This window comes from Apodemus sylvaticus, chromosome 12, assembly GCF_947179515.1.
Source record: "Apodemus sylvaticus chromosome 12, mApoSyl1.1, whole genome shotgun sequence".
Taxonomy (NCBI): domain Eukaryota; kingdom Metazoa; phylum Chordata; class Mammalia; order Rodentia; family Muridae; genus Apodemus; species Apodemus sylvaticus.
In genome coordinates this window covers 92,793,399-92,820,944 of record NC_067483.1, presented here as the reverse complement: position 1 = coordinate 92,820,944, position 27,546 = coordinate 92,793,399, and the positions used below count along the sequence as shown (strand labels likewise).

General features: G+C 44.6%; 1 protein-coding gene across 2 annotated transcripts; it reads right to left on the bottom strand.

Moving 5' to 3' along the window:
• Positions 1 to 896: 896 nt before the first annotated feature.
• Bpnt1 (3'(2'), 5'-bisphosphate nucleotidase 1) lies at positions 897 to 26,439 on the bottom strand. 2 transcript variants are annotated; one of them, XM_052200534.1, is made up of 10 exons: positions 26,330 to 26,439; positions 20,500 to 20,626; positions 17,352 to 17,456; positions 12,655 to 12,762; positions 11,246 to 11,294; positions 9,686 to 9,777; positions 8,624 to 8,668; positions 6,075 to 6,272; positions 4,373 to 4,478; positions 897 to 1,521 (listed from the first exon to the last, which is right to left on the bottom strand). In XM_052200534.1, exons 2-10 carry the CDS (start codon positions 20,617 to 20,619, stop codon positions 1,373 to 1,375), a joined length of 972 nt encoding a protein of 323 aa, XP_052056494.1. In that variant the 5' UTR covers positions 20,620 to 20,626; positions 26,330 to 26,439; the 3' UTR covers positions 897 to 1,372. The 2 variants fall into 2 exon arrangements, with proteins under 2 accessions (XP_052056494.1, XP_052056495.1); XM_052200535.1 differs by lacking the exon at positions 8,624 to 8,668 and having other exon boundaries at positions 898 to 1,521.
• Between the last annotated feature and the right edge of the window lie 1,107 nt (positions 26,440 to 27,546).

The window sequence follows — 27,546 nt, the reverse complement described above, 5'->3', positions numbered from 1 at the left end:
TGTGCCCACTACCGCCCGACTCGAGTGGATTACATTTAAAGAAGACTCTTGTGTAGCTGTGACAAGTGTCAAGGGGCTAGGGGGAGGAGCTGCCAGGAGGGACGGCAGACAGAGCAGCTCACCTAAGGCAACCAGACAGCAGAATTGAACCCAAGCCACTCGGCTCTGTCCACGCCCTTTCCTTCCACCCAGGCTCCAGCATAGAGGATGGAGCCGCCCATGCTTCCAGCTTAGCTCTCCTTCCTGCAACCCTGTGTCCTGAGGTAGGGGAGGTGACAACCAAGCTGACTGTGCATTCTCTCAGGGGAAGGAATAAAGCAATTACCCAACTTTCCAATGATAGAGTTTAATGACAAGAGAATAAATTAATCCCCACAGTATTTATAATTTTCAAATACTTTTGAAAAAATCTGATATGTAATATGAAGAGATAGGACTATGTATTTTAGAGAAACTTTCCCCATAAATCTATCAACATAAATAAAATCATTATATGCATTCTCACTTAGAATCAGAAATTTAAAAATTACTGTGAAAAAAACCCCTGAAATTCAGGAGTAACTTAAGAATCAGTGCCCTGAAGTAATCTGGTTTATCAGCAGGAATGTTGATTGTACACATGACCTGGACAGTCATTTGGAACTAATCCTTTTTCGTGCCTTCACTTAAAAACAGTAACATTTGAGCCAGGTGTGGTGGGGCAAGTCCTTAATATACCCCCCCACACACACACACTCAGGAGGCGGAGGCAGAGGAATCACTGAGTTCAAGGCCAGCTTTGTATACAGAGTAAATTCCAGGACAGCTAGGACTGCACAGAGAAACCCTGTCACAAAAACAAACCAAAAAAAAAAAAAAAAAAAAAACCAAAAAAAAAACAAAAACAAAAACAAACAAAAAAAAACGGGGGGGGGGGGGGAACCAAACAAAAAGAACGGGAAAAACCCCCGAGCAAACAACAATAACAAAAGCAGAACGATGGGCCTGGTTGGCTAATTATTAAAAGTAAATTCTGGTTTTTTTCTCTTCTTTGTTTTTAGGCTGTGTCTTGCTATGTAAAGGAGGCTAGTCTCAAGGCCCTGGCCTCAAGCAATCTTCCTAGTTCAACCACTGGGATAGGAATGACTTCCGTAAGTGCCACCACACCTGACTAATCCTTTTTAGGCAGGAGAAATGACAATTGTATTATATACCTAAGTCTTCAGAGTATTAGACAATATGAAGACAATTCTTTAATTCCATCTCTACCCCTAACTACTAATAAATCACTGATCAATGATGAATGCAGGCAGATCTCTAATTGTGCAATCAATTAATCAGTTCTAAAATGTGCTCCTTTGAACCAAGGCCCCTGGGTAAGTGACAGACCCCTTCAGGGAACAAGTGCACTTTTGACCGACTCTGGAACTCGGCTTGCATAGTACTCATAGTTCCGCAGTGCGGCCAGGACTCCGGCAGAGTTCATGTGTTTCACGTCCTTGTCGTACTGCAGGGCATTCCCGTGGATGTCTGTCAACTTCCCTGCAAAAAAACATCACACAAAGTCAGTGGACAGCTGGGTCAGGATGTTTCAAGGGCTTTTCTTTGGGGGACAGGATGGGAGAACTGAACCCCAGGGTTCACACTAAACACATGTTTTGCTACTGAACTATGTCCTAAGCCACTCTGTTCTTAAATGAGTTTGTAGAATGTAGGAGGATTGAACTTATTTCGTGCATACCAGGCAAGCACTCTATCATGGAGCGATGTTCTCAGCCCTCTTGTTTTGTTTTGGTTTTTAAGAAAAAGTCTAAGTTGTGCAGGCTTGACTTAAGCTCTCACTATTCATGACACATCCCTGGCTGGCTTGGAGCTTACTCGGTAGGCTCCTCCTGAATTTGCAGTGATCTTGCCTGCATCTCAAGAGTTCTAGGATTACAGGCCTACTCCACCCCAGCATCCTATGCTTTCCCAGTCTTTGGAACTAGAGACTGAAGCCAGTTACTCAGGTGAGCCAAGTGAGCTCTACTACTGAGCCCCGTGCTCTCAAGCCTGTGTGTCTTTCTTATTTGTTTATAAGATTAATTTATTATTAGTGGTAGTGGTACAGGCCTTTAATCCATTATGTGGAAGGAAGAGGCAGGAGGATCTCTGAGTTCAAGGCCAAGCTGGTCTACAGAGTGATTTCCAGGACAGCTAGGACTACACAGAGAAGTCCTGTCTTGAAGAAACAACATAAACCAACCAACCAAGAAAACCCAAAAAGCAAACAAACAAAAAAACATTTATTTATTAGGGTTAGAGATAAGAAAAAAATGAGGATTTATTTTATATATATAGGGTTTTGCCTGCACGTGTGTACTGTGGAACACACGAGTGCCTAGGGACCTTAGAAGTCAGGTGAGGACACCAGATCCACTGGAACTGGAATTATAGATGGTTGTGAGCCACTATGTGTATGCTGGGGTCCAAACCTGAGTTCTCTGTAGGAACAGTCATTCTCTTAACCACTGAGCCATCTCTCCAACCACCACACAGTGGAAGTTCTTGGTATCAACTTCTCTTATTATAAAGGTGTACTTTCCAAAATGTTTTCTGTCTGTCTGCCCATTCGTCCTAGTCAGGGTTACTAGTGTTAATGACAAAATATGAAGACCAAATTCAACTTGGGGAGGAAAGGGTTTGTTTGGCGTATGTATCCTCTATCACAGTTCACTGAGAAAAGCCAAGGTGGGAACTCAAGCAGAGCAGGAATCTCTGGAAGCAGGAGCTGATGTGATGCAGAGGCCATGAAGGGATACTGCTTGTTAGCTTGCTCAGCCTGCTTTTTCATAGAACCCAGAACCAATAGCAAGGGTTACACTACCCACAAAGGACTGGGCCCTCTCCCATTGCTAATTACAATGTCCCACGGGCTTGCTTATAGCCCCATCTCATAGAGGCATTTTCAACATTGAGGTTCCCTTCTCTCAGATAACTCTAGCTTTTGTCAAGATAACAAAGAACTCGGGCCTCACACATACTGGCTAAGAGCTCTACCTTGGAGCTATAAACCTAAATCATCATCTGTTTTCTAAATTTTTTTTTGTTTTATTTTGTTTTTTGGATTTGGTTTTTTCAAGACAGGGTTTCTCTGTATAGCCCTAGCTGTCCTGGAGCTCACTCTGTAGACCATGCTGGCTGGCCTGGAACTCGGAAATCCGCCTGCCTCTGCCTCCCAAGTGCTGGGATTAAAGGTGTGCACCACCACCACCCGGCTGTTTTCTAATTTTTAAAGTCTTTTTAAAATCAATCAATCTCTCTCTCTCCCTCCCTCCCCCCTCTCTCTCTCCCACCCCTCTCTCTCTTCCTCCCTCTCTCTTTCTCCCTTCCTCCTTCCCTCTCTCTCTCCCTCTGTCTCTCTCCCTCCCTTCCTCCTTCTCTCTCTCTCTCTCTCCCTCTCTCTCTCTCTCTCTCTCTCTCTCTCTCTCTCTCTCTCTCTCTCTCTCTCTCTCTCTCTCTCATATGTATGTACACACATCTGTGCCAGCAAAAGTCAGAAGAGAAGAGGGAAATTATAAACCACCAGACAGGAGACAGCTGGGAACTGAATTCATGTTCTCTGGAAAATGCTCTGAATTTTTGAGCTTGGATTTGACAATGAGCTCCAGGTCAGCTAGGGATTCAGTGAGGCCTTGTCTTAATAAAACAAACAGCAAAAACAACAAAATAAGAGTTAAAATAACTGTGTGAATATGAAAATCCACTCTTCTTAAACAATATAAACTAAAGAAACAATATAAACTAAAGTTAGTTGAAAATGTTCTACCATGTAGGGGTGGCGCATGCCTGTAATCCCAGCACTTGGGAGGCAGAGGCAGGTGGATTTCTGAGTTCGAGGCCAGCCTGGTCTACAAAGTGAGTTCCAGGACAGCCAGGGCTATACAGAGAAACCTTGTCTCAAAAAAAAAACAAAAAAAAAAGAAAAGAAAAGAAAATGTTCCTTGCTGAGATAAGAATGGTGGTTTGAACAGGATCATAGCTGGGCTTCCCCCAACATCTGCACCCTAGGAGTCTAGGTGAAGAATGCTAACTGAGGGCTGAAGAGATGGTTCAGCAACTAAACGCATTCATGGGCTACTCTCTCAGAGCATGTGGGTTTGATTCTTAGTAACCACATGGAGGCTTACAACTCTCTGTCTGTCTGTCTAACACCCTCTGCTAGGCAAGAGCCAGTCATGCACTTGGTACACATACATGTGCATGTACAGGCATGCATGCAGAGAAAACACTCATACACATAAAATGGCAAACAAACAAAACAAAACAAAACAACAACAACCAAAAAAACCAGTGCTGAAACAGTGCCAGAGTTCAAACAAAAGCCACACTCTCCAAGGTCAAACAGACTAACCTCCCACAGCATGCAAGATAACTTCTGGGGCACAAGTGTCCCATTTCTTACATCCAGGACTTGCAAATACATAGGCAGAGGCTTTGCCTTCAATCAGCTGGATAATCTGTAAGGTTAAAAAAACCAATTATCACTTACTATGTAAGGGGTGAGCAGCCTGAAAGAAAAACTGCTTGTGTCAATTAAAGGCATTTCATCAATTCCTGTCAGACTTAGATCAAAGCCCTAAACAGGTTAAATGGTACCAGTATTATAAAGAAATAAAAAACAGGTACATAGCAGTACATGGTATCTCCAGGGGAGGAAATACAATCAAATAAGCCACAATCCATGGCCCAAGTGAGATTAAGCTTTCTTATGCACATGGGTTTTCTTCAGAACACAAATACTGTTGGACAAGTACTTCTTTTAAATTTCTAAAAACAACTGGCCAATCCGCAGTAACAGTGGACACGCCCAGCAGCTGGGCGGCACTGACCCAGTCAGTCCCACAAGTCCTTCCAGGGGCTTTGGACACTTATCTACTGCTTTGCTCATGCTCAATTATGAACCATTACTAGTGATTGGTATTATTTGCTTCCTTTGAGATAGAGGCTCCTGTAGCTCACGATGGGCCTCGAACTTGATTTTTAGCCAAGGATAACCTAGCGTTCCTGTTCCTCCGCCCCATCTCTCCAGGGTTAGGGCTGCATGCAGCGCCACACTTGGCTGCTGTTTGTATCTAAGGGCCTTCCTGGGATCTGGGAAGAGCTGGACCATTTTGGAGGAGGCTATACTAGTACTCTGAGGGACGATGGATGACAAGTCTCAATGGGCTACTTAGGTAAAAGGAGAGGTACTGGAAAGATTAAGCTTATGTTTGCAGGAAGGGCCAGGGTGGGAGGTACAGAAGGAAGGAGACTCAGTATCCGGCAGGTACAATTATGAAAATGGAGGTGTCACTCAAGCAGCATGTGGAAGAAGGGTAGTGAGCTCCACTGGATGTGATGAGTTTGAGGGGCTGGGCGTCTTCCCAGGATGACATCATGACACCAGGGTACAATGAGAGAAGGAGATCAAGGGTGTAGTAGGTCTAATTATATTCCATTTCATGATACTCTGAGGAGGCTTAAAGAATGGGGGAGGAGCAGACAGGGCAGAGGCAGGCCCATGCTCAGAGTCTATAGAAGGAGGGTCTAGAAAGAATCCAGGAGGGCTCTTGGGAGCTAAGCACATTGGCAAGTAACACGGTGTTATATCATCTAAGAAACTGAACCTTAACTTTTCCTTTTTCATGTTGGGTTTCAACTCAGTGTCTTGTTCATGCTAAATTCGTGTTGTACAACTGAGACATAACTTCAACCCCTTGACCTTATATTTCTGTAATTTTAAATGTGATACCAGTAGCAAACTATGTAATACGTAACCTCTCTTCCACTTTTATTTTACTTCCTCTGTGTGTGCTGGAGATTAAACTCAGGGACTCAAACCTGCGAGGCACGTGCCCTGGCACGAAGCTTCGTTCCCAGCTCCTTTCTAGTTCCTATCTAGTCTCACTAAGCCCCCCCCCCCCCAGGCTCTAACGTGTGGTCCTCCTGCTTCAGCTTCCTGAGCTGCGGTGACAGTCTGCTCCACCAGGCTCACTTTACTTCACATTTTTATAAGCTCAGCACTTCCTTCAGTGACAGTATACTTCAGAGTCAATGGCACATCTTCTCCATACCTTGTTTCCTGCTCCTCCCACCCGCAGCACGGTGTCGGGGTTCATGGCCGACACGCAGTCTGTGACCAGCTTGTTGCTGTGGGATCTGGTGGTCGTGATAATGTGCTTCCCAGCAGGTGCTTCTTTCAGCTGAAACCCAAAAGCACCCAGACCCAGAACTCCCCAGATGGTCCTGCCCAGCACAGCGTCAGGTCCCGCCTGTGTGAGATGACAACAAGGCTCAGTGTCATTGGGGAAAGATGGCAGCCACAACGGGACCAGTCAGCCAGACAGACTTAGCAGAAGGTACCAAGTTTGCAATATAGGGCATATTTTTTTAGTTTTAAAAGTAAAAACACACAACTGTATACAATATAAGGGCAATAAATAGACAAGTAATTTGTCCTGACAATACTTTGATTTTCCTCATTACTGCTTTGGTCAACAGTTTTAAAGAAATCCTCAGGAAAGTGACCTTCAGAATTCAATTGCTGCTTCTTTTGGAATCATCCACTGATTTGTCTGTTAAACTGGAAATGGCCACTTCTAAAAGACACCAAAGTTCCAGGAAGTGGAGCTATGTATTGATCCTACTTTCACTATTCAAGGGTCAATAGGAACCGTGTTACCTAAGGGAGGCTGCACTCTGCTGAAGGCCATGGACAATGGAGACTGGCTAAGGCTTTAATGATAACTGCTCTGATAGACTAGCAGTGACAATACAATCTTAGAATCCGTGTTCTCCTCTGTGCACCTCAAAGACCTTTCAACCATAATGTAAATAAATATTTCATGTAGAAAACATATTCTACTGTTTTGTAAAATTGATGCTAACACAACAAACTTAACCCAGAACCATCTTAGCTGGGTGATGCACAGTGAGGACAGGCTTGGGACCCACCTGACATGGATGTGTTAGAACCACACTAAGTTCAAGTTCCTTATGCACGCATTAGTTCATCTGATCCTCAAAGCAACCTCAGAAGTAGACGCCATCATCCTGAACACTGAGACTTGGAGTCAGTTAATAACTCACCGAGGAGCCTAGGAAGTGCCTGTCAAAGTCCAGCCCATTGGCTCCGTTTTATTTCTGGAGTCACGGTCTCACTGTGCAGCCATGACTAACCTGGAACCTCGAAGACTTATCTTTAATTTCTGTGCATGAGTGTTTGACTACATGTACTTTTGTGCACCATATGTGCCTTGAACTCAAGTTCCAGATGGCTGTGGGCAGCCACGTGCGTGCTCGTAACCCAGCCTGTGTCCTCTGCGAGAGCAGCAAGTGCTCCCGAGGGCCGGACCATCTCTGCAGTTCTGAAAAGCTGTTCTGCTTTTGCCCTGCATTGGTTTTGAGATGAAGTTCTCTCTACATTGCCCTGGATGGCCTTGAAATGATTCTCCTGCCTCTGCCTCCCAAGTAGGTGGAGCCACACGTTAGTGCCACTGTGTTAATCAAAGCAGACACGGGGCACTTGGAACTGACTTGTCCAAATGTTTTCAAAGTCAACACTCCTTTGTCCTAGGGAAGTACACTGGTGCTACAGGCTGTGTGGGGCAGGAGGATGGCTGGCAAGGAATGTGTATGGGATCAGCATCTATAGAAGGCAACAGTGTGGGCAGAGGGACATGGGCTGTAGGGAGCTAGGTAACAGCTCCTGCTGTGACCGTGAGGACACTAGAGCTCAAGGAGCTCTCTGTGTGACCCCAAGTCAGGAGGAAATGCCAGGCCTTTATACATCTGCACTTCTAGTTACGGGAAAGACTGGAGTGGGAAGGCTCCTCGTGGGGAGGCATTCTCCGAGAAGGCCGACGACTGACTGTGCTGCGTGCCTCCTGCCATGGGGCAACAGAGGAGCCAAAGGCAACGGTTGGCTGCCTGGAATGTCCGTGTGCTTCCTCTCTTTTCTCCAGACTATACCGCAAACCTCGAGTCTGCAGAGTTCCCATGGGCTGCACGGTAGCGCCAGACGCTCATGAGGCCTTAATTCAACTCGTAGGAGGTAGAAGCAGAGAATTGTGAGTTGAAGACAGCCTGGGGGCAGGCACACCCCAGCCTTCTTTCACATTTACTTTGTGAGGTCTCACTTAGCTGCAGGCTGGTCTTGAGCTCTTCTGTCGGCCAGGATGCCCCTGAACTTACAAAGCTCTGGCCCCAGCTTCACGAGTGTTGAGATGACAGCCTGCACCAGCAGGTCACTTAGTATCCTTTTCTTTAACACGTAGAGCTATGTGGTGAGTATTACAGGAGCTGACACGAGTGGATCACTGGGAGCGCCTGATAAACGTCAGCTACGTGGATGGCCATGCATTGCCAGCCTGACACTGGCAGCAGGCAACGTTCCGCTACCACTTGTTGCAAAACACGAGAAGGCAGACAGAGGACAAAGAGGAGGAGCGAATACAGCACTTCAGGAAGGAAGAAGAGGCCCAGAGCAGGAGGAAATGAGCCGGTCGGTTCCCAGGACAGACCACGGCCACAGTGCCTGCGTCTTCCCTCCCTGGACCTGGAACCAGGGCTAGCTGTGCCTCACCTTTGCTTAGACCTGGAAGCAGCACTAGCTGTGCCTCACCTTTGCCTCATTCCTGTGTTCCCTGAGCTTCTCCTTTTCATTGTTCTGTGGAAAATGAATACAAGTTATCTAGTCTCAGACATAAGGGATGAAAGTCATTAACAATGCCTAAGTCCTTACATCTCTAGTTTAGATGAAGGGGACCATGCATACCTTTCCCTATGAATTAAATACCCTTCTTTTAAGGACTACTGTTAAAATGACAAACCTGTGCCCAAGTGTACTACTGTGCAGAAAGCAAAGCCACCTGTAAGAATTAACACCTGAGCACTTCAGTCTGACTCACCTAACAATGCAAAGCTACTCTGGAAAACCCCAAGGAATAAATCAAATTCCTAATCATATAAGCAGCAGATAACTAAATAAATTTAGTTACAACTAAACAACTATGAATCAGACATCCAGAAGTGATAGCCCCCACTCTGTTTAGTTTTGCAAAGTTCATCAACCTCCACACTAATATGAAAACTCTAAATATTTTATTCAATGATTTCCTTAAAATTCAATGATAAATTCTTGCTCTGAAAGTCTATTACTGTCTTGGTTCTGAAGGAGACAGTGTCTCTGAAGCACAGGAGGAAGTCAAAGCAGGCTGGAAGAGACACAGGAAGGAGGGCGACCAGCATTGCTAGCTGGCTGACTAGCCTGGCAGAGCTTCAGGCACAGCCTGGTGTGACTTGGGAGGCCACACGGCTAGAGCAGCTCCTCTTTGTTGACGTGTTTGCTTCTTCAAATGTGATTCAAGAACTGCCTGTGACCCAGGTGTCTTGGTAACCATGCCACTCAAGAAGCAAGTGGGCAACTTCAGAGCTACTGCAACCGAATTCTAACTAGATAACCGTTCAGTACACACAGTCTAGTTACCCACATCTATATTCCTGGCCCCAATACCTTCACAAAGTTCAATAGGTGAACAGCAGCCTGGGAGCCTGTACTCCGAGAAGCCGGTCCCCAAGTGGCTGCTTATGCAAATGGGTGAGATGACAATGGGACTGGATGGCATCTGGCCTCAGCGGACCCTGTAATTAGGCATCTAACATTCTGTGTCATTGGTAGCAATACCTGGTAGTTGTAATACGGCTGGTTGATGATGCCTGCAATGGCCTTCCCTTCATAAGCAATCCCAATGAGAACTGTCACATTGTCAAGAAGACCTAGGAAGGACAGAAAGAAGTCACTCTCCCAGGTTCTTGTTTACCACCAGTACATCAAACAACAGCTGCTAATCTCCTGCTCCTCCCCGTTCTCCCCCTCTTCCTCCTCTTCCTTAGCATCATCATCGTTTTTGGTTTTTCCAGGCAGTTTCCCTGTGTAGCCCTGGCTGTGCTGGAACTCACTCTGTAAACCAGGCTGACCTCAAACTCAGAGATCCGCCTGCCTCTGCCTCTGCCTCCCTAGTGCTGAGATGAAAGGCGTGCGCCCCACCTCATACTAGTCATTTCTGCAGTAAAGGTGAGGGATGTGCAATGATCTACCCATGGACAACTCTACTTGAGGCAAGCGCACCAGCTTTAAGAAAACTGGACAGGGACAGAAGTGGGGACTGAGGTCACTAAACTGAATGGATAACCATGACCACTCTCCTTAGTAGTTTGCAATCCCATTAAAGCCACAGCGGCAAAGCCGGTACTAGACTCCTCTTGCTCCTCTGTCCCATCCAGGGTGCTCTGACCTGCAGGACCAGGTTACTAACTACTACTGGGTTCCTCCCCAAACTTAAGTTTTCAGCCTCGGAACTAGAGATTATCACATGGCACTGGATCACCCAGTGGTGATCTGTAGCATGTGACAGTGGTGACCTGTGACATGTGACACTGGTGATCTGTAACATGCAGGATTCCCCTTCCCCAAGCCAGTGGTTAATCAAAGCTCTAGGGTAGATTTCTTGTTTCCCAATGGGCTTCAGAGATGTTTTCAGCACACACAAAATGCTGTGGCGGTCTTTCTGGCCTCACACTGCCCTGTGCCTCAGGCTGGCCTGGAACTCACTATGATGGCCAGGCTAACCTCTCAGTCTTCCTGCCTCAGCCTCACAAGTTCTTGATGCAGATCTTTATTTGAAAACTACAACTCTAGGCTTTAAAAACCCATCCGACTCTTGAGACTGGGGTTCTTCTGACTAACGTTTTGTCTTGCCAAGAAAAGGTCTTGCTCTAACCCAGGCTGACCCAGGACTTACCATGTACATCACTCAAGATGGCCTCAAACTCAAAGCAGTCCCTCTGCCTCAGTGTGCTGATATTATAGTGTGAGCTATCACACAACTCCTCCTGACTTTTATGCCTCTGGTGTTAATGCAATGCTGTCTGGCTTTCTTACCCCGACAACCTCAGTGAGGGATACTGTGGACCAAGATGTGGTGGAGCATTTCTGTAGCCCAGTAACACAGGCTTAGCACAGTCCCTCAGGAAAGAAAGTTTACAACCATGGTTTTCCCACGAGGGGACCTCAGCCCTGGAGCTGGGAGAGTATGTGAGGGGTATCTGAAGATGACCTCTTCTAGTTACTGTTCATGTATGACCACAGACAGAATCACAGCGACTTTTTATCTGACACAGGAACAGCACATTTGTGCGTCACAGCCTTGCCTCCGTGTAGCGCGTGTGGATGAGAGACACTGACCTTCAGTGTATTCCTTGGTGCCATCTAAGGGGTCAACCCAAACCACAAGCTGCAAGACAAAAATGGAGGAAAAGAGGCCACGTCCATATTAAGTATGTAAAATTCAGAGAGAATTAAATAGACTGAAAACACCCCTTTAAGACGTTTAAGACGTTCTTATGGGTGAATTAAGTCAACATCTTCAGCTTTGTAATTGTCATAAAGAGCTTCATCATCATGGAGTAAGTCCTTTTAATTTTTTATTTTACTTTTTTAAAGATTTATTTATTTTATGTATATGAGTACACTGTAGCTGTACAGATGGTTGTGAGCCACCATGTGGTTGCTGGGATTTGAACTCATGACCTTTGGAAGAGCTGTTCTCACCCACTGAGCCATCTCTCCAGCCCTAAGTCCTTTTAAAGTAAACAAATGACTGACTGAAAAACCCTTGGTAATTTTATAATACTTAGCTGGTAAACGTCCACGGTAAGCTGTAATTTGACCACTAAGCACAAAGCCATGATCTAACTTAGCTGTAGATGGCGTTATAGGGAAAAAGTTTCACAAGGTGCTGAGACTAGCTGGAACAAAGTTGTTACTCATTTATATGTAAATATGTACATGCCGATTGTGTGTGTGTGTGTATGTGTGTGTGTGTGTGTGTGTGTGTGAGAGAGAGTGTGTGTGTGTTTAAGACAGGATCTCTCTACATATCCCTGACTGTCCTGGAACTCACTTACAGATCCACCTGCCCCTGTCTCTCAAGTGCTAGGACTGTAGGTACGGGCCACAATGCTTGGCCTGTATACACTGACTAAGGACACAAGCCACAGTAACCTAGGAAATGGGATGGCTTATAAACTGGGTGCTAGACTAAAGGAGAAATCCCTCTGGCTTAGGACTTAACAAATTCAGAATACCCTACTGTATGCTCTCAGTGCAGTGGGGGGCTTCTGATGTCATGTCTTGTTATCCTTTATCCTTCTTCCCACAGAACAGAATTTATCCCTCACAGTAATTATTCTGTAAGTGCAATGTTGAGTAATTTAAAACCAGGATCCCTGGAGCTAGAGGAACAAGCAGCTGTTAGCCACCCAATGTAGTTGCTGAGAGTCCCAACTGACAAAATGTCTATGGTTTTCAGAAACGACCAGCCCCAACGCCCACACAAAGCTTTCTTACCAAATCTACCCCAGAGCGAAGACTCTTACTAAAACTACTTTTAAGAATGGTTTCAGAAGACAGAGGAGACCCACAGAAGACAATGAGCTGAGGGATGGTCACACATCCATGTGGTCCCTGCTGCTTCTGCTGGCTCTGCACACTCAGTGACTATAACCACACGCGTTCTATCTGTGGACAAGTGGTATCTCCTCCCCAGTGGCAGCAGCCCCAGACAGAGTACAGAGCATGCAGATGGACCTTACGTCTTCTTCCTTGATAGCGCAGTACTGCGATGGGCACGGCTGCTTCAGGATCTCCTCCCACTGCCCGTCTTCAATCAGCTCTTGATCCACTTCCCCAGGAGGCAGGTCCTGGAGCAGAGGCAAGGTGACACTCCTGAAGCTGTTTGTTCCCACAATGCATCGTGTTCCTGACAGGATACACAGCAGCTGGGTATCTAACCACTGTTGTCTGCCTCTTCTGGTTAGAGCTTTTTCGGCCAACCTAGTATAAGCCTAGCAGGAGCTGGAGATGACGTGAGCAGGTGGGACTCGCCCAGCAGCTTCCCTCCTGAGTTGGAGGTATGGGCACCAGGACTGGCATCGAGTCACACAACTATAATGGCAGACTCACAGCTGGGTCCTGGCCACATTTAAACCCCGTTTCAGGAACATCTAGACAGAACCCCAAACCTTTTTCTTTGTCCCTGTTTACCTAAAGTTGTAAATAAATCCATTTTTTTTTTTTACATATTTCTGTTTCCCCAATTTCCTTTGGAATGCTGGGAGGCTGAGGCAGTGGGCAGGAACCTGGTGTTGAGTTACACAAGGGGCTCGGGATGCAGCTCAGCGATCAGTGACTAACCAGGACACATGAGACTCTGGGTAAGATCTTCAGCACCATAGAGGGGCAATGTGAGTACAGAGAAGAAAAGAACAAAAAACAGAAACAAAAACAAAAACAAAAACAAAAGACCTTTTTATAGAGCCCAGTGTACCAGTAATCCTAGCACTTGGTTGGATGAAGCAGGAAGAATTGAAGGCCAACCTAGGCTAAATAATGAGACCCTGCCAAACAAATATGTAGTGGCTATTCCTGGTTGTCAACTTGACTATATCTGGAATGAACTACAATCCAGAATTGGAAGGCTCACCTATGATCCTAATCTGGAGACTCAGACATATAAGTTTTTGACTTGGATCTTGGCATGGAGACCTTGAAGCATAGTGGCTATGAATCCCAGAAGATTAAGACAGGGAGATCTTTGAGTTCAAGGTCATCTGGGATTAAAGGCATGGGGGCACACCTTTAATCTGGGCCATACCCTCTTCTAGAGACCTACATAAGGACAATGGAAAAAGGAAGACTGACTCATTTTTCTTCACCTGCTTGCCTTGTGGGACTGAGCAATGGCTAGATCCTTGGACTTCCATCCACAGCTGCTGCTGACCATGGTTGGGGAGTTGGACTACAGACTGTAAGTCATCGACAAATTCCCTTACTATATAGAGACTACCCATACGTTCTGTGACTCTAGAGAACCCTGACTAATACAAAATACCAACATTAAAACTAGAAATGAGACAGGGCCATCAATTTGGTGTTTCAGTCTTAGATAAAATAATAAGAACAAGACGAGAAAGGAATATAGCTAGGAAATGAAGTAGCTGGCATGTTCTTATCTACAGAGAACATAATACTCTACACAGGAGACCCTCACGTCTCCACTGGGAAGCTCCTGAAATCACTAACACTTTCTGCAGTGTCAGGATACACACATGACATGCTTTTTAAACCAATGGCAAATAAGATAAAGAAGAAATCAGAGAAACAATCCCATTTATAGCAGCCTCAAAAAACAAAACACCTCAGAGGAAACCCAAGCAAAAGATGAAGAACCTCTACAATGAAAACTTTAAATCAGAGAAAATCCCAGGCCTGGTGTCACAGCCTAAACCCCAGCACTGAGGAGACAGAGGCAAGCAGACCTCTGTGAGTTTGAGGTCATGAGGTCAGCCTGATCTACACACTGAGTTCCTGGCCAGCCAAGACTATATAGTGAGACCCTGTCTCAAAAGAGTAAATAAATAAATAAATAAATAACAAAAAACCCCCAAAACTCTAAAGAAAGAAATCAAGGCAAAAACTAGTAGATGAAAGATCTCCCTTGCTCATAGATTGGTATAATGAATAATGTACAACACAGAAGGCCCAGACAGACATAGAAATCCTGAGTCAAAATAACAATGCTGGAGGCATCGCCATATTTGGTGTCAAATTATACTACAGAACCAGGGTAACAAAGGGCATGGTGCTGGCCCAGAAACCAATGTGTAGATTAGTGCAACAGAATGGAAACCCCGGACCAATGCCATACAACTACAGCAACCTGATTTTTGAAAGACACCAAAAATATACACAGGAAGAAAGAGCATCTCTAAAATGGTGCTGGGGAAAGTGGGTGCTATGTAGAAGAATGAAACTCGACCCTTCTCTCTTGGCTTGAACAAGAATCAACTCCAGAAGTTGGAGAGCTGGCTATGGAGCTAAGAACAATGGCTGCTCTTCCAGAGGATCAGACTTGCTGGCCAGCACCCAGGAGGCAGCACAGCACACAGCCATCTGTAACTTCAGTTCCAGGGGATCTGACGCCCTCTTCTGGCCACTGCAGGTAAATGGCTCACATGTGAAGCAGAGATATCCAGGCAAGACCTTTCATCTACAGACACACAAACACACACACATAAATAATAACTTTAAAAACCTGCATGCCTTTAATCCCAGCACCTTGGAGGTGAAAGTAGACGGATTTCTGTGAGCTTTGAGGTAACTCTGATCTACAAAGCCAGGAATACACAGAGAGACCCTTTGTCAACAAATAACAGCAAAAATGGGCTATAGATCTGAACAGAGAATTCTCAAAAGTAATAGGATTGAAAAATAAACATTTAAAAAAGTGTTCAACATAACTAACACAAAGGGAAGTACAAATTAAAGCTGCTTTGAGATTTCCTCTTGCCCTGTCAGAATGGCAATCCTTAAGAAATTAAAGACAGTCAATGTGGTGAGGATGTGGAAAAGGAGGAGCTTATTCATTGTTGGTGGGAAACCAGTGCAGCCAATATGGAAACTGGTGTGGAGATTCCTTAAAACACTAAGAACAGCAGCACTACTGTAGCCCATCTATTCCGGCACATGGCCCAGCTACTGCAGTTTTGTCCATGCCCAGAGGCCTGACATCTCACTGTTGGGAACTAACTTGTCTGTTTATTGTCACTTTATTCACAATAGCTAGGATGCTTTTTTTTTTTTTTTTAAAGTTGGAAGGGAGACACCTAGAAACTGCTCCCCTTTGAAATTATGCTTCATTAAAAACCCCAAGTGCTAAGTGTGTGGTAACTCCTTATTATATATTTGGTCAGGGAGGTCCTAGTGGCCCCTAAGACAGTATAGGCACTTGCCATATTCTGGTATTAGATGGCAAGACCTTACTGCTAAGGACACCACTCATTTTGGTTACATGAGACAGAGAAGTCAGACCTGGACACATTCCCCCTACTGGCCACATTCATAGTGCTAGAAGGTGTTCTTCAGGCTGGTGGGGAAGAAAATACTACACACCAACGACAGCACCATCTTCAGGAAAGCTGTGCCCATTGGCACAACAGTGGCACTGCTGTTAGCGGGGTAACTACCTGCTCCTGATTGAATTTCAAGTCTACTCCACCACAGGAATCCATGCTTAGTACTTTAAATACATTCCATGTCTGGAAACCACTCAATGTATAGAAGGGGAGGTCGTGAGTCCTATCAAGGAATTAAATCCTATGGCTTTACTAAATTCACAGTGTTAAACAGCTTTCTAAATATACATATTTATTCCCATAGCAAATTCCCACTCTTAGCCTGAATCAGAGAAGATTCTCTTTCTAGTGAACTATGATGAAGGGAGAGACATATAAGCCTAATAAGACAGACTTACAGTTGTCTGCTCAGCTCTAAATAAGACATTATACCATCCCCTCTTGGGCTCACCAGGCGTTGTAGGAGAGGGGGCAGAAAGATGGTAAGAGCCAGAAAGGGAGGGAACGGGCTGCACAATGTCATCACTGGGGTGAGAGCCAGTGCGACCAGGACCTTAACGACCACAGATGGCTGCTCTGGGTCCGAGGAAGGGGGAGTCCCCCGACAGTTAAGCAGAGATGGAGGAGGGATGCAGACGAGCCCTCTCCTTCGCCGTGGACTATTTCCTACAGACTGACTCAGGGAAAGCGGAAGCCACTGCTTTCAGTTGTGCACCACTGATGACCACTGGATGGTCCCAGTGAAATGGTCACACAGATGATCCTGGTTAAACTAAGTGGGGAGGGAAATAAAGCAAAGGCCATGAATTTGGGGCAGGGGCAGGGTTGGGGTGTAGGAGGGCACAGGAGGAGAATCCAAAGTAATCAGAATGTATTAGTATAGACGTGCACTAAATTGTCAAAGAACTAACCTTTTTAATAAAAAACACAACCAAAACATATTCTATTGTTTCAGCTATAGGTATACAAGTCTCATTTCTGAAATGAAGGACAAGTAGACAAGCAAACCAAGCCCAGTATCTCAGAGTTCCAGAGCCTGGCTGACACTTCACATGTAACTGCTGATGCAGGGGCTCAAACCCAGGGCCTCACAGACGAGAGCCACATGGCCTTATGCCTGAGATGCCTCCCACCTTACGGCCTCATGTACAGTAGGCGATGGAGCCCATCTTATGGTTTCAAAGCTACATATTCATTACGACGGTGACCACAGCTCCCATCACTAGGAATGGAGACTTCACCTACAAGTGGACCAAAGTATTATAAAGTCAGGTTATTTCCTCTAAGGAACAGGATCACTTTGTGTTCAATGGTAGCACAGTGCTAAGACTCAATGGCAGGCCGGCTCTGAATCCTCACGGCGTGCTGTCTCTCACCTCTTCCCCTATAATTGTCAGCCTCGGGAATTTCCGTGCCAGGGAAGTGCATATGCTCATCTGTACCAAGCGGTCTGCTTTGGTCTGCAGGTCAGTGGCTGAGGTCTGTAACAAAGAATGCAAATCTCAGTAGAAATACAATTAGGGATAATTAGTCTTCTGACTCCCAAGTATAATGTAGCCATATAATTTACACTATATTTTCAGACTTTAGATTCACAGAGCTTAATTCCAAATGAATCAACTAGTAATGTCCTTGCTGCTTCTCAGAGAATTAAGAATGAGAACTGAAGCCCGGCAGTGGAGGTGCACACTGAAGCCCGGCAGTGGAGGTGAGGTGCACACCTTTAATCCCAGCACTTGGGAGGCTCGAAAAACCAAAAAAAAAAAAAAAAAAGGAATGAGAAGTGAAGCTGGATGGTATTGCATGACTATAATATCAGGACATGGAAGGCTGAGGCAGGAGGACAACCATGAATCTGAGATCAGCTTGCACTACTGTGTGAAACTATACCAATAAACATAGTTTAGAAATGGGGTGTGAGTATGTGTGTGTGTGTGTGTGTGAGCATATGTGTGTGTGTGAATGTGAGTGTGTGTGTGTGTGAGCATGTGTGTGTGAGTGTGTGTGAGCATGTGTGTGTGAGTGTGTGAGTATGTGTGAGTGTGTGTGTGTGTGTGTGTGTGTGTGTGTGTGTGTGTGTGTGTGTATGTGCTGACGGAGATCAAGCACATGGTACCTGACACATATGAGCAGGCATTACCACTGAACTACATTCCCAGCTCCACAACAGTTTAAGTTTGCAAAGGTGTTTTTAAATTATTTGGAATATTTTCTTCTCAAATTGAGAAACTCTTAAGATTCTAGATACCAATGTGCTTTAAATGGGCTACAAGACAGGAACCACCAGTGTGGTGCCATATGCTTTTTATAATCCCATACTTGGAAAGCAGAAAAAGCAAGTTCACCAGAAGTCCTAGGCCAGCCTGGGCTACAGTGAGTCTATAACAAAAACTCTGTCTCAAAACCAAAACCAACCAAACAAAAAGAAATAGAAGCCGGGCAGTGGTGGCCCACACCTGTAATCCCAGCACTCTAGGAAGCAGAGGCAGGCGGATTTCTGAGTTGGAGACTAGCCTGGTCTAAAGAGTGAGTTCCAGGACAGCCAGGGCTACACAGAGAAACCCTGTATAGCTCTTTCTAACCTATTGTTGTGTGAAGATTCTTAGAGGCGCCCAGCCCCCACTGGGAAAGATCACTGGCTCTCTCAATCTGAGCGCTTCATCTCACAGGCACTGCTGCTGGAGCAGATTAAAGATCCAATCACCGCCCTTGGAAAGACCTTGGAGATGCAGATAGGAAGCGTTGGCCAACACCCTCAGAAAGCATTTGGAGAAGTAGACTGTTAGTAAAGTGAGGTTAAGATGTTTTTGCCAGTGGCTCTGATGTAGAAAATCTTAGAAAACAATTTGAAGTTTAGAAAGGCACACTATTAGTAGCTGAAGGAGGTCTTTTGGTTGGTTTGGTCAGAGAGCAATAGCGGCCTGACTGACACTAACTGATGTGACCCTCTTGCTAAGGCTGGGCTGATGAACTTGTACCCATTTTTGCCTTCAGCTTTCTGATATAATTAAATAAAAAATTGATAATGAGGGCTGGAGAAATTGCTCAGTGGTTAAGAGCACTGTCTGGGATCTGGTGCCCTCTTCTGGCCTGCAGGATACATGCTACATAATAAATCTTAAAAAAAAAAATTGATAATGAATAGATATTAATGCTGCCTAAGGATTTAAAGCAGAAATGAATGATTGTTTTTATATAAAGGTTTATATTTGTGATTCTTTTAAGATTTATGTAAGATTACTTTTTAAGATGAATAATAAAATAATTGATCCTTTCTTTGTAACTGCAAATTGCAGCCTGCCAATAAAGAGAAACAGGCTGAAAAAAATCACCTTGCTTGCTTATACCTTGCTAATCTATAACAAGTTACTTAGTTACTAATGTATGTAGGCTCTTGGGAATGACTTGTTTTTTTTTTAAATCTAAACATTTCTTAAAACATTTGATCATGTGAGGGTATAGAGCGTGCTTTTCTTATGTATACTCACTGTAATCATTCATTAGAATAAAACAGCATGTAACCACATTGCAAATTTTATACAGCTGGAAAGACGTTTGCTGGGATATATAAACTGTGGGGGAAAATAAAGTTTTTGGAGTTTGCTTGCTGGAGCTTTGCCCCACCCACCAAACATGTGTATGCATGCACACATACATGTATATATGTAACACTGGATGGAGCTTTGCCCCACCCACCAAACATGTATATGCATGCAGGCATACATGTATATATGTAACACTGGTTGGAGCTTTGCTCTATCAACCCAATTCGTGGACGTGTATGTGTGTGTGTGTGTGTGTGTGTGTGAAGTTGTTGGAGTTTGTCTTGCTTCATCCATCAAGTGTGTGTTTATGTGTGCAATTCTTTCCCCTCTTTTGTCTTTGTTCCTACTCCCCAGCCCCCTAAGAGTTTAAAGAGTCTCTCTCGCTGGTCACAGGGAATGCCAGTCCTAGAGAATCAAGCTTTGCTCCCTTAGAGAAAAGTTTGTTGAGTGATAAATCGCTGATTTATGCCCCACTCAGTTTATCCTGGATGTTGACGCTGCTCTTTGACATCCTGATTTTAAGGGTGAGGAGAGTGAGAAGGGAGGTGGGCTTGAAGTAGAGTCTCACAGAGCTCAGGCTGGTCTTGAACTCATTTCATAGCCAAGGCTGGCCTTGAACTCACTACATAGCCAAGGCTGGCCTTGAACTTCTGAACCTCTTGCTTTCATCTCCCAAATGCTGGGATGAAATAAGAAATACATATCTAAACATGGATTTTCGCAAACATGTCACGTGTTCTAAGGTTGCATGGTTTTGTATGAAATAGATTAGGATCTGTTCTGGAAGTAAACTTCAGTCAAAAGATCCAATCATATATACAAAGATCTTGGATAGAGTCTGGAGTTATTTTTAAAGCAGATTTCCAAACTAAGGATCTTGTGATTTCCATTAACTGTTAGTTGGTCTACAATATGACAATCTTTACCTACTATGAAAAACAAACATCATGACTACAGAAACAGACGGGCTTTGCAGTACCTTCTGTACGATGCCCAGGTCTCCTTCAGCAATGACACACCTGACTATGGTTCCTGCCTTCTGAGCAATAGAATATGCCGAAGCTACCAGCCTCATCAACACGGCGTGGCTGGAAGCCATGATAAACCTTCAAGGAAAAAAGAAAAAATGTTTTGTTACTTTAGAGACCAGCTCCTAGTTTCCATTAATTGAATTCAAGCCAATACATATTAACTGAATGCTTGGGGCTGCCTCAGTTAACTGCACAGGTTCTTTAATAAATACATACTAAAAAGACTTGGAAAAGGTACGGTTTCGGAATTAACTCTCTTAAACCCTGTCACACTCTTTCATAGTCAACAAAGCCTTTCAAAGCCTGGAGAAATGAACTCAGCGGGTAAAGTTTTGAGTGTGAGGTGTGTATCATGCAAAGTGGAAGTCTTAGGAGCTAAAACTAAAATATCTCTAGCCTTGAGCTGATGCTTTGAACACTAGAGCTGGTAAGTGCCCGGGAGGGGTGAGCCAGGGAAGGGGCTCTCAGGAAAAGAACGCTTACTTTCTGTCCAGCACACTAAAGGTCCTGTGTGCAAACCGTTTAAAAACAACCAAAGGAAAACCACACCAGCCAACCAAAACCCCAACTGCATGTGAGTGCCACTCTGCAGCCCTGGCAGACGAGAGCTCCTGGTGTAGACCAGGTGGCTTTGAATTTAGAGATCCCACTGCCCCTGCCTCCTGAGTGCTGGGCCTCTCCACTCTGTTTATGTGACAGTCTCATTATTTAGCCTAGGCTGGCCTCCTCAGCACTGGTATGACAAGTTTGTGTCACCATGCCTGGCTTCAACAGAAAATATAAAGGACACCGAAGGGTCTTAATGTAAAGACCACTAAGCTGAGGTCTAGTAGACATCTTTTCCTTTCTTTTTTCTCCCCTCCCCTCCCCTCCCCTCTGTCCCCTCTCTCCTCTGTCTCCTCTCATCTCCTCTGTTTCCTCCCCTCCCCTCCCTTCCCCTCTCCTCCCCTCCTTTCTTTTCATTTCTTTCTTTTTTTTTTTTTTTTAAGACAGGTTTCCTCTGTGGAGCCCTGGCTGTCCTGGAACTCACTCTATAGACCAGACAGGCCTCAAACTCAAGAGATTTTCCTGCCCTGCTCCTGCCTCCAGAGTGTTGGGATTAAAGTCGTATGCCACCACCGCCTGGCTCATAAATCTTTTTTTTTTAAGGGAGAGGAACAATGTTACTGAAACTAATGTGCATTATTGAAAACCATCTTGAGACAAATAGCTGTCCAGAATTAAGATGAAAATAAAATGGGTATTTAGGGTATTTTCTTATATTGTAATCAAGCTATACTGATTTTCTTTACATACTGGGTATTACAGGTAGAATAAAGTGATCATTACTGACTTAGGAACACCACAAATAAAATCCAGAATAATTAAAAAAATATTTCATTGGCCTTACCCCAATTTTTCTATCTGTGAACAGTCCTATATCTAATGGACTTTGTACTGGTAAAGTAGTTCCGGGTTACAAACCCCACCCAGCACCTTTTGGGGTGGGGAATACTGGGAAATCACACCAGAGACCTTCCCAGACAAGTTCTTTCTCACTGAGCCGCACTCAGTGAATGCTGAGAGTTGAACTTGTGGGAGTGGTGATGGAGAAGTCTGCATGTCGGTATCACGTCTGTATGTACGTATCCCCTGCCACGTCCGTATCGTTCACTCTTGAGCCTATTCAGTAACCATCTGAGCCTCGTCGGGCTTCAGGCGAGATTAATCCACTTCCTCTTAAGATTGCCAGATGTACAAAGCATTTCCTTCTTCTAACAGAAAATTTCCAGGCTGTCTGCTCACTATTTTCCTTAATAAATGCACTATGTTTATGAACAACAATTTAAAGAGAACATCAAATTATAAGATATAAGAATAGAAATATTACTACCCCCTGGCCCTAATAGTTTTCTTACCACAGTTTTTAAAGAAATATATATAATTTTGATTCTTGGTATAAAGAAGAAAAATATGACATAAAATGTATCAAAGCGATTCTTACTAGCCTTTCTCTTCTGTCTCGTCTTCCCCGGGAATTTGCGTAGGAATTGCCTTGGCTGTGACCAGTGGCTTAAGAACAAGGCACTGAGTTAGCTCCTCCCTCACAGCAGCTCACATTACACACCTCCTCCATCTTCCCTTCTTCTCTGAGTCTTACCTGAAGCACTACTTCTTCATGACCTTTCAAAAGCTTAGACATTAGAGGCACAACTCTCTATGGCCACACCCTTGCATACATTAGCTGTAGACTTTTAGGAGAGCCACTTCACTTATAAATGGAAAAACCATGTATCAGTCCAGGGTTGCTGTGATAACTAAGCACTGCACAGAAGGAACTGACCACAGATACAAGTATCCAACATGCTGGCTAAGCATATTTAATGTTTCCTTCAGTCTGGCTATTCAGTATGGATACCCAGGAGTGTTAAAAAACAAGAGGAGAGGGGCTGGAGAGATGGCTCAAGGGTTAAGATGCTCTTATAGGAGACTAGAGGTCATATCCCAGAACCCACATGGGGCTGCTCACTAATACTCCAGCTCCAGGGAGCGATGTCCTCTTCTGACTTCCTGCACTCATGAGTGGGCTTCTGCACTCATGAATACCTATCTAAATACAAACAGAGATTTGCCTGTTCCTGCCTCCATCTAGAGTGCTGGGATTAAAGTCCTGTGCCCCCACTGCCTGGCTCATAAATCTTTTTTTAAAAGGGAAAGAAACAATGTAACTGAAACTAACTCGCAGTACTGAAAACCATCTTGTGACCAATAGCTAGCTGTTTAGAATTAAGACTCAGGCACATTGCTACATATAGAAACACAGGAACATACACAGAATCGAAAACATAATTTATGATACTTTTTCAAAAGGCTGCCATAGCCTTTAGAAGAGTGCCATGGTTTGTGTGTGACTATTTCCCACAGGCTCACGTGTCTGAATGAATCCTTGCTCACCACGTGCTGGTGCTGTTTGCGGACACTGCTTCATTTCTCTGCTTTCTGCTCAGGCTTGCTGTTTCCAGATCCACCAAGACGCAACAAGCCACATGCAAGCGTTCACAAGAATGGAGTCCCAGCCACCATGATGCCAGTAAACCACGAGACAAGATAATAAATACCTTCACCCTGTTTTGTTTTTCAAACTCATTGGTGAGGAAAGCAAATTCTGGCCCCAGGAAGGGACACAGTAACTGACGGGAAAGAGCATCTTCTGCGCTGCATTTTACGTTTAAGCAATGAGCTTTAAGAAGAAATATGAAAAATACCAAATAAAAAGGCAATGAACTTAACTTCCATGTTCATGAGACATCTTTATAATACCTGTCAGCCACTCTAGAAGGAGAGAAAATGCTACAATCAAAAATGGTGGTGTGTGCCTGTGACCTGACCACTTAGGAGGCTGCCGAGGACTGCGAAGGGCTGAGAACAGCCTGGGCCAGAAACCAAGAGCAGGCCAGCCTGGTGTCCACAGTAAGACCCTGTCTCACAACAAAACAAGCAAATGAACAAAAACAAAGAAAAGCAACAAAAGAAAAACAGCAAAGCTCAAATGACCAGAGTTTCTTCTCATAGTAGAAGGAGGAAGTGGGGGTGAAGAGGAGGAGGAGGGAGAGGAGGAGATGGGGAGGAGGAAGCGGGAGGAGAACAGGAGGAGGAGGGGGGAGGGGGAAGAGGAAGAGGAGGAGGAAGAGACCACCACCATCACCATCAACAACAACAAAACCTTTTTCTTGTCCTTTATCTTTAATTCATATAAGGATGGTGAACATGCAGATTGGGATTCAAAAGTGTCCAATGTGTTCCCAGGAAAAGCATAAAATAACTTATCTTTGGAACCTGGTTCAATAGTATGAAGTTCAAGGTATTAGGAAAGATAGAAATGAGCATGATGGTGCAAATTCTGAACAATTAATAGAGATCCCCTTATTACCAGTTATCAAAACGTAATACTCAGCTAATCAGCTGGGTGTGGTGACCTCGCTTCTGGTTCCTGCACTTGGGAAGCTGAGTCAGGAGGGCTGGGAGTAAATACATCAACCTTCGTTACATAGTAAGTTCTAAGCTAGCTTTGGCTACTGAGAGGGGTACTTTCTCCAAGCAACCATGTATGTACACAGATACCCTAAATTCCAAAACGTCATATATGACGAATATATATGTGTGTGTGTGTATACATACATACGTACATGGAGATAGAACAACCCTGGGCCTCATACATGCTAGGCAAACACTACCAACTGAACAATCTCTCTAAGTAAAATTCTAGAAATGAATCCAAACATACTACTAAGGGTGGCGTTTCAAATCCAAGAAAGCAGCAGATGATTGTAGTGACACATGCCTAGCCCTTGGGAAGGGAGGCAGGAAGATCCTAGGGGGGCTACACAGCAAGATCTTGTCTCAAAAGAAAAAAGGATAGAGGAAAAAGAGAAGAAAGAAAAAGGAGAAAAGCCACTCATTTGCAAACAGCAACTGCATATAGAGCTTCAAAAACACTTGGCTCTTTCTTGCATTCTTATTAAAATACGTTCCAGGGAAACTGGTAAAAGGTTCTGTTGGTAAAGGTGCTTGCCACCAAACCTGAGAACCTGAGTTCAAATCCACACAGTGAAAGGAGAGACCTGACTCCTGCAAATAACCCCCCCCCCCCATTTGCCACCCAAACACCTGTGGCACACATGTACACACACACACACACACACACACACACACCTCTGCTGGGTTTTGTTGTTGTTGTTTAATGTTCCAGAAAGTCCTGGCTAGAAGCACACCCCTATGATCTCCAAACTCTGAGGGCTGAGGTAGGAGTACTTTAGTTTTGAAACCCAGCCTAACAGTTTTTCTCTCCAAGTCTAGCAGATTTAAACTATGATAGAAACTAAGAGGAGTATAGAAATGGCTTTATAAACTTGAAAGGGGCCTTTAAAATATAAAACTAGCTGGGCAGTGGTAGTGCACGCCTTTACTTCCTGCACTTGGGAGGCAGAGGCAGGCGGATTTCTGAGTTCGAGGCCAGCCTGGTCTACATAGTGAGTTCCAGGACAGCCAGGGCTATACAGAGAAACCCTGTCTCGAAAAACAAAACAAAGCAAAGCAAAACAAAAACTATAAAACTAAGTGTATTAACACATTTACACATAAAACTTCTGAATGTCTAAAATGCCACCAGCATAGCCGGTTCATACCAGATAACAGGGGAGGGAAAGTTCTGTATCATCCACTGATTATTGAGTTGCTTTGTTTGGGACAAGAACAGTTGACAAGCAGTTCCCAGAAAAAGAAAGGCGTTCATCACTAAATACACGAAATGCCCAATTTACTGAATTTAAAAGATATGTAAACTTAGAACCCCAGAAGTGATTAAGGTTGGCACAAGATGGGGTTTGCCCAGTCTGCAAGGATCGAGGAAACGTGTTCCTATTGGAGCCCTCCAACAAAAACAAAACCTTTACATCGTTCGCCGCAGCTACTATATTCCTGGTGAAATAAATCACAACAGCCTACTAATGTGCAGAAATGACAGCTGAAAGGATCTTTGCTATTATGAAGTTTCCAAATTCGGGTGCGAAAGTCAAGTTTAACTCTAGTTTACTTCAGCATGAAAGAAAAGGTCCAGATAGACAACCACATGCGGCCACGCAAGCTTCTAGACGCGTCGGAACTAGAAGCAGTGTAGCCAAAGGGTGCTTGGGAGTATAACCCCTGACTCTCCTCTAATCTGTACCAGGGCGGGCAGTTACCTGAACAACAAGAAACTAGGGTCGCCTGAGGCTCTGCCCTGCCGCCGGAGACACTTACACTTAGCCTGGCGTCCCCACAGCGCTGTCCTGCCTGGTGGCTTGCTGTCCCAGAATCCGCTGCCTCCAAGTCCACCGGTCCAGTGGGCAGAGAACGACGACGGGTGCGCGTGCGCGACGTCGACGCAGGCGCACAGGGCTCCCCGCGCGCTCCCGGCCGTAGGGGAAACCGGTTTCTGAGCCTTTTTCGCCGGTTTACGCCGCTTGTCGTCAAAGCCTTGAGTTCCCGGGAGCTGGTTCCTGGCATCTTGGCTTCACTGAGACGTCAGGTTTTGTTTGTTTTCTTACCTGACTCAAGGTTTAGGTAGCCCAGGCTAACCTTGAGCCACACATCTTCCTAAGAGCTGTGACTGCACAGGTGCCACCACGCTGGCTTGCCACCACGCTGGCTTGCCACCACGCTGGCTTCACTTTGGTTTTTAGTGACTTGCCTTTTTGTGGGATTCTTTTCATAAAAGTAACACTCTTAAAAAATCTCATGCCGTTATTTTATGAGGATGATAATGAACAGATTTTGTTTCTATGTGTTTTCTGCGACTCTCAAACCTTAGTTATTAGAAGCAAACCATAACTTATTGTTCATATAAATATATATGTACACTTATACATGCATATAGATACGTACATAAACACACACACACACACACACATTTAGCCACTCAGGCTGGCCTCAAATTCTTGGCCACCCCCCTACCTCAGTTTTATATGTACTGGGATTCCAAGCATAAACAAACCCTCACACACTCCTATTTTCACCAGTGAGAAATGTCCACACAAGCCATTTACATACAGCTATGGCTGGGAAAGAGACTTCTTTAGTTTATTTCATTTACTCTGAGTTTAGACATGACTTTCATGTGTGGTAAAAATGTCCGCAACACCCCCCCCCCCCCTTTAAAGCCATACACTGGATGCTGGTGAGACAGCGCAGCCAGCAGGCAGTTTGAAGAACTTGTTCTTCCAGAGGACTGGAGTGGGGTTTGGTTAGCAGTAGGGGCTCACAACTATCCAAACCTCTAGTTCCATGGTGCCCACAGCCTCTGCCGACCTCCTCCAGCACCAGACACACACGGTGCACATAAATACATGCAAAGACTCATACACATAAAATAAGTAAATCTAAAGAAGCTTTTTAAAAAATACGTACATTGGTTTTTGTAATTACATTGTAACGGTATAACAATTGCCATAAATAAGGACAGATACAATCTCTCTCAT

Excerpts from the sequence above, each read along its gene's own strand:
- Bpnt1 (XM_052200534.1), bottom strand. The coding sequence starts at position 20,619 with ATGGCTTCCAGCCACGCCGTGTTGATGAGGCTGGTAGCTTCGGCATAT. Across the intron at positions 9,778-11,245 it reads CACCAAGGAATACACTGAAG|GTCTTCTTGACAATGTGACA; the intron begins GTCAGTGTCTCT and ends TGTCCTTCCTAG. Across the intron at positions 6,273-8,623 it reads AACACAGGAATGAGGCAAAG|GCGGGACCTGACGCTGTGCT; the intron begins GTGAGGCACAGC and ends CATCTCACACAG.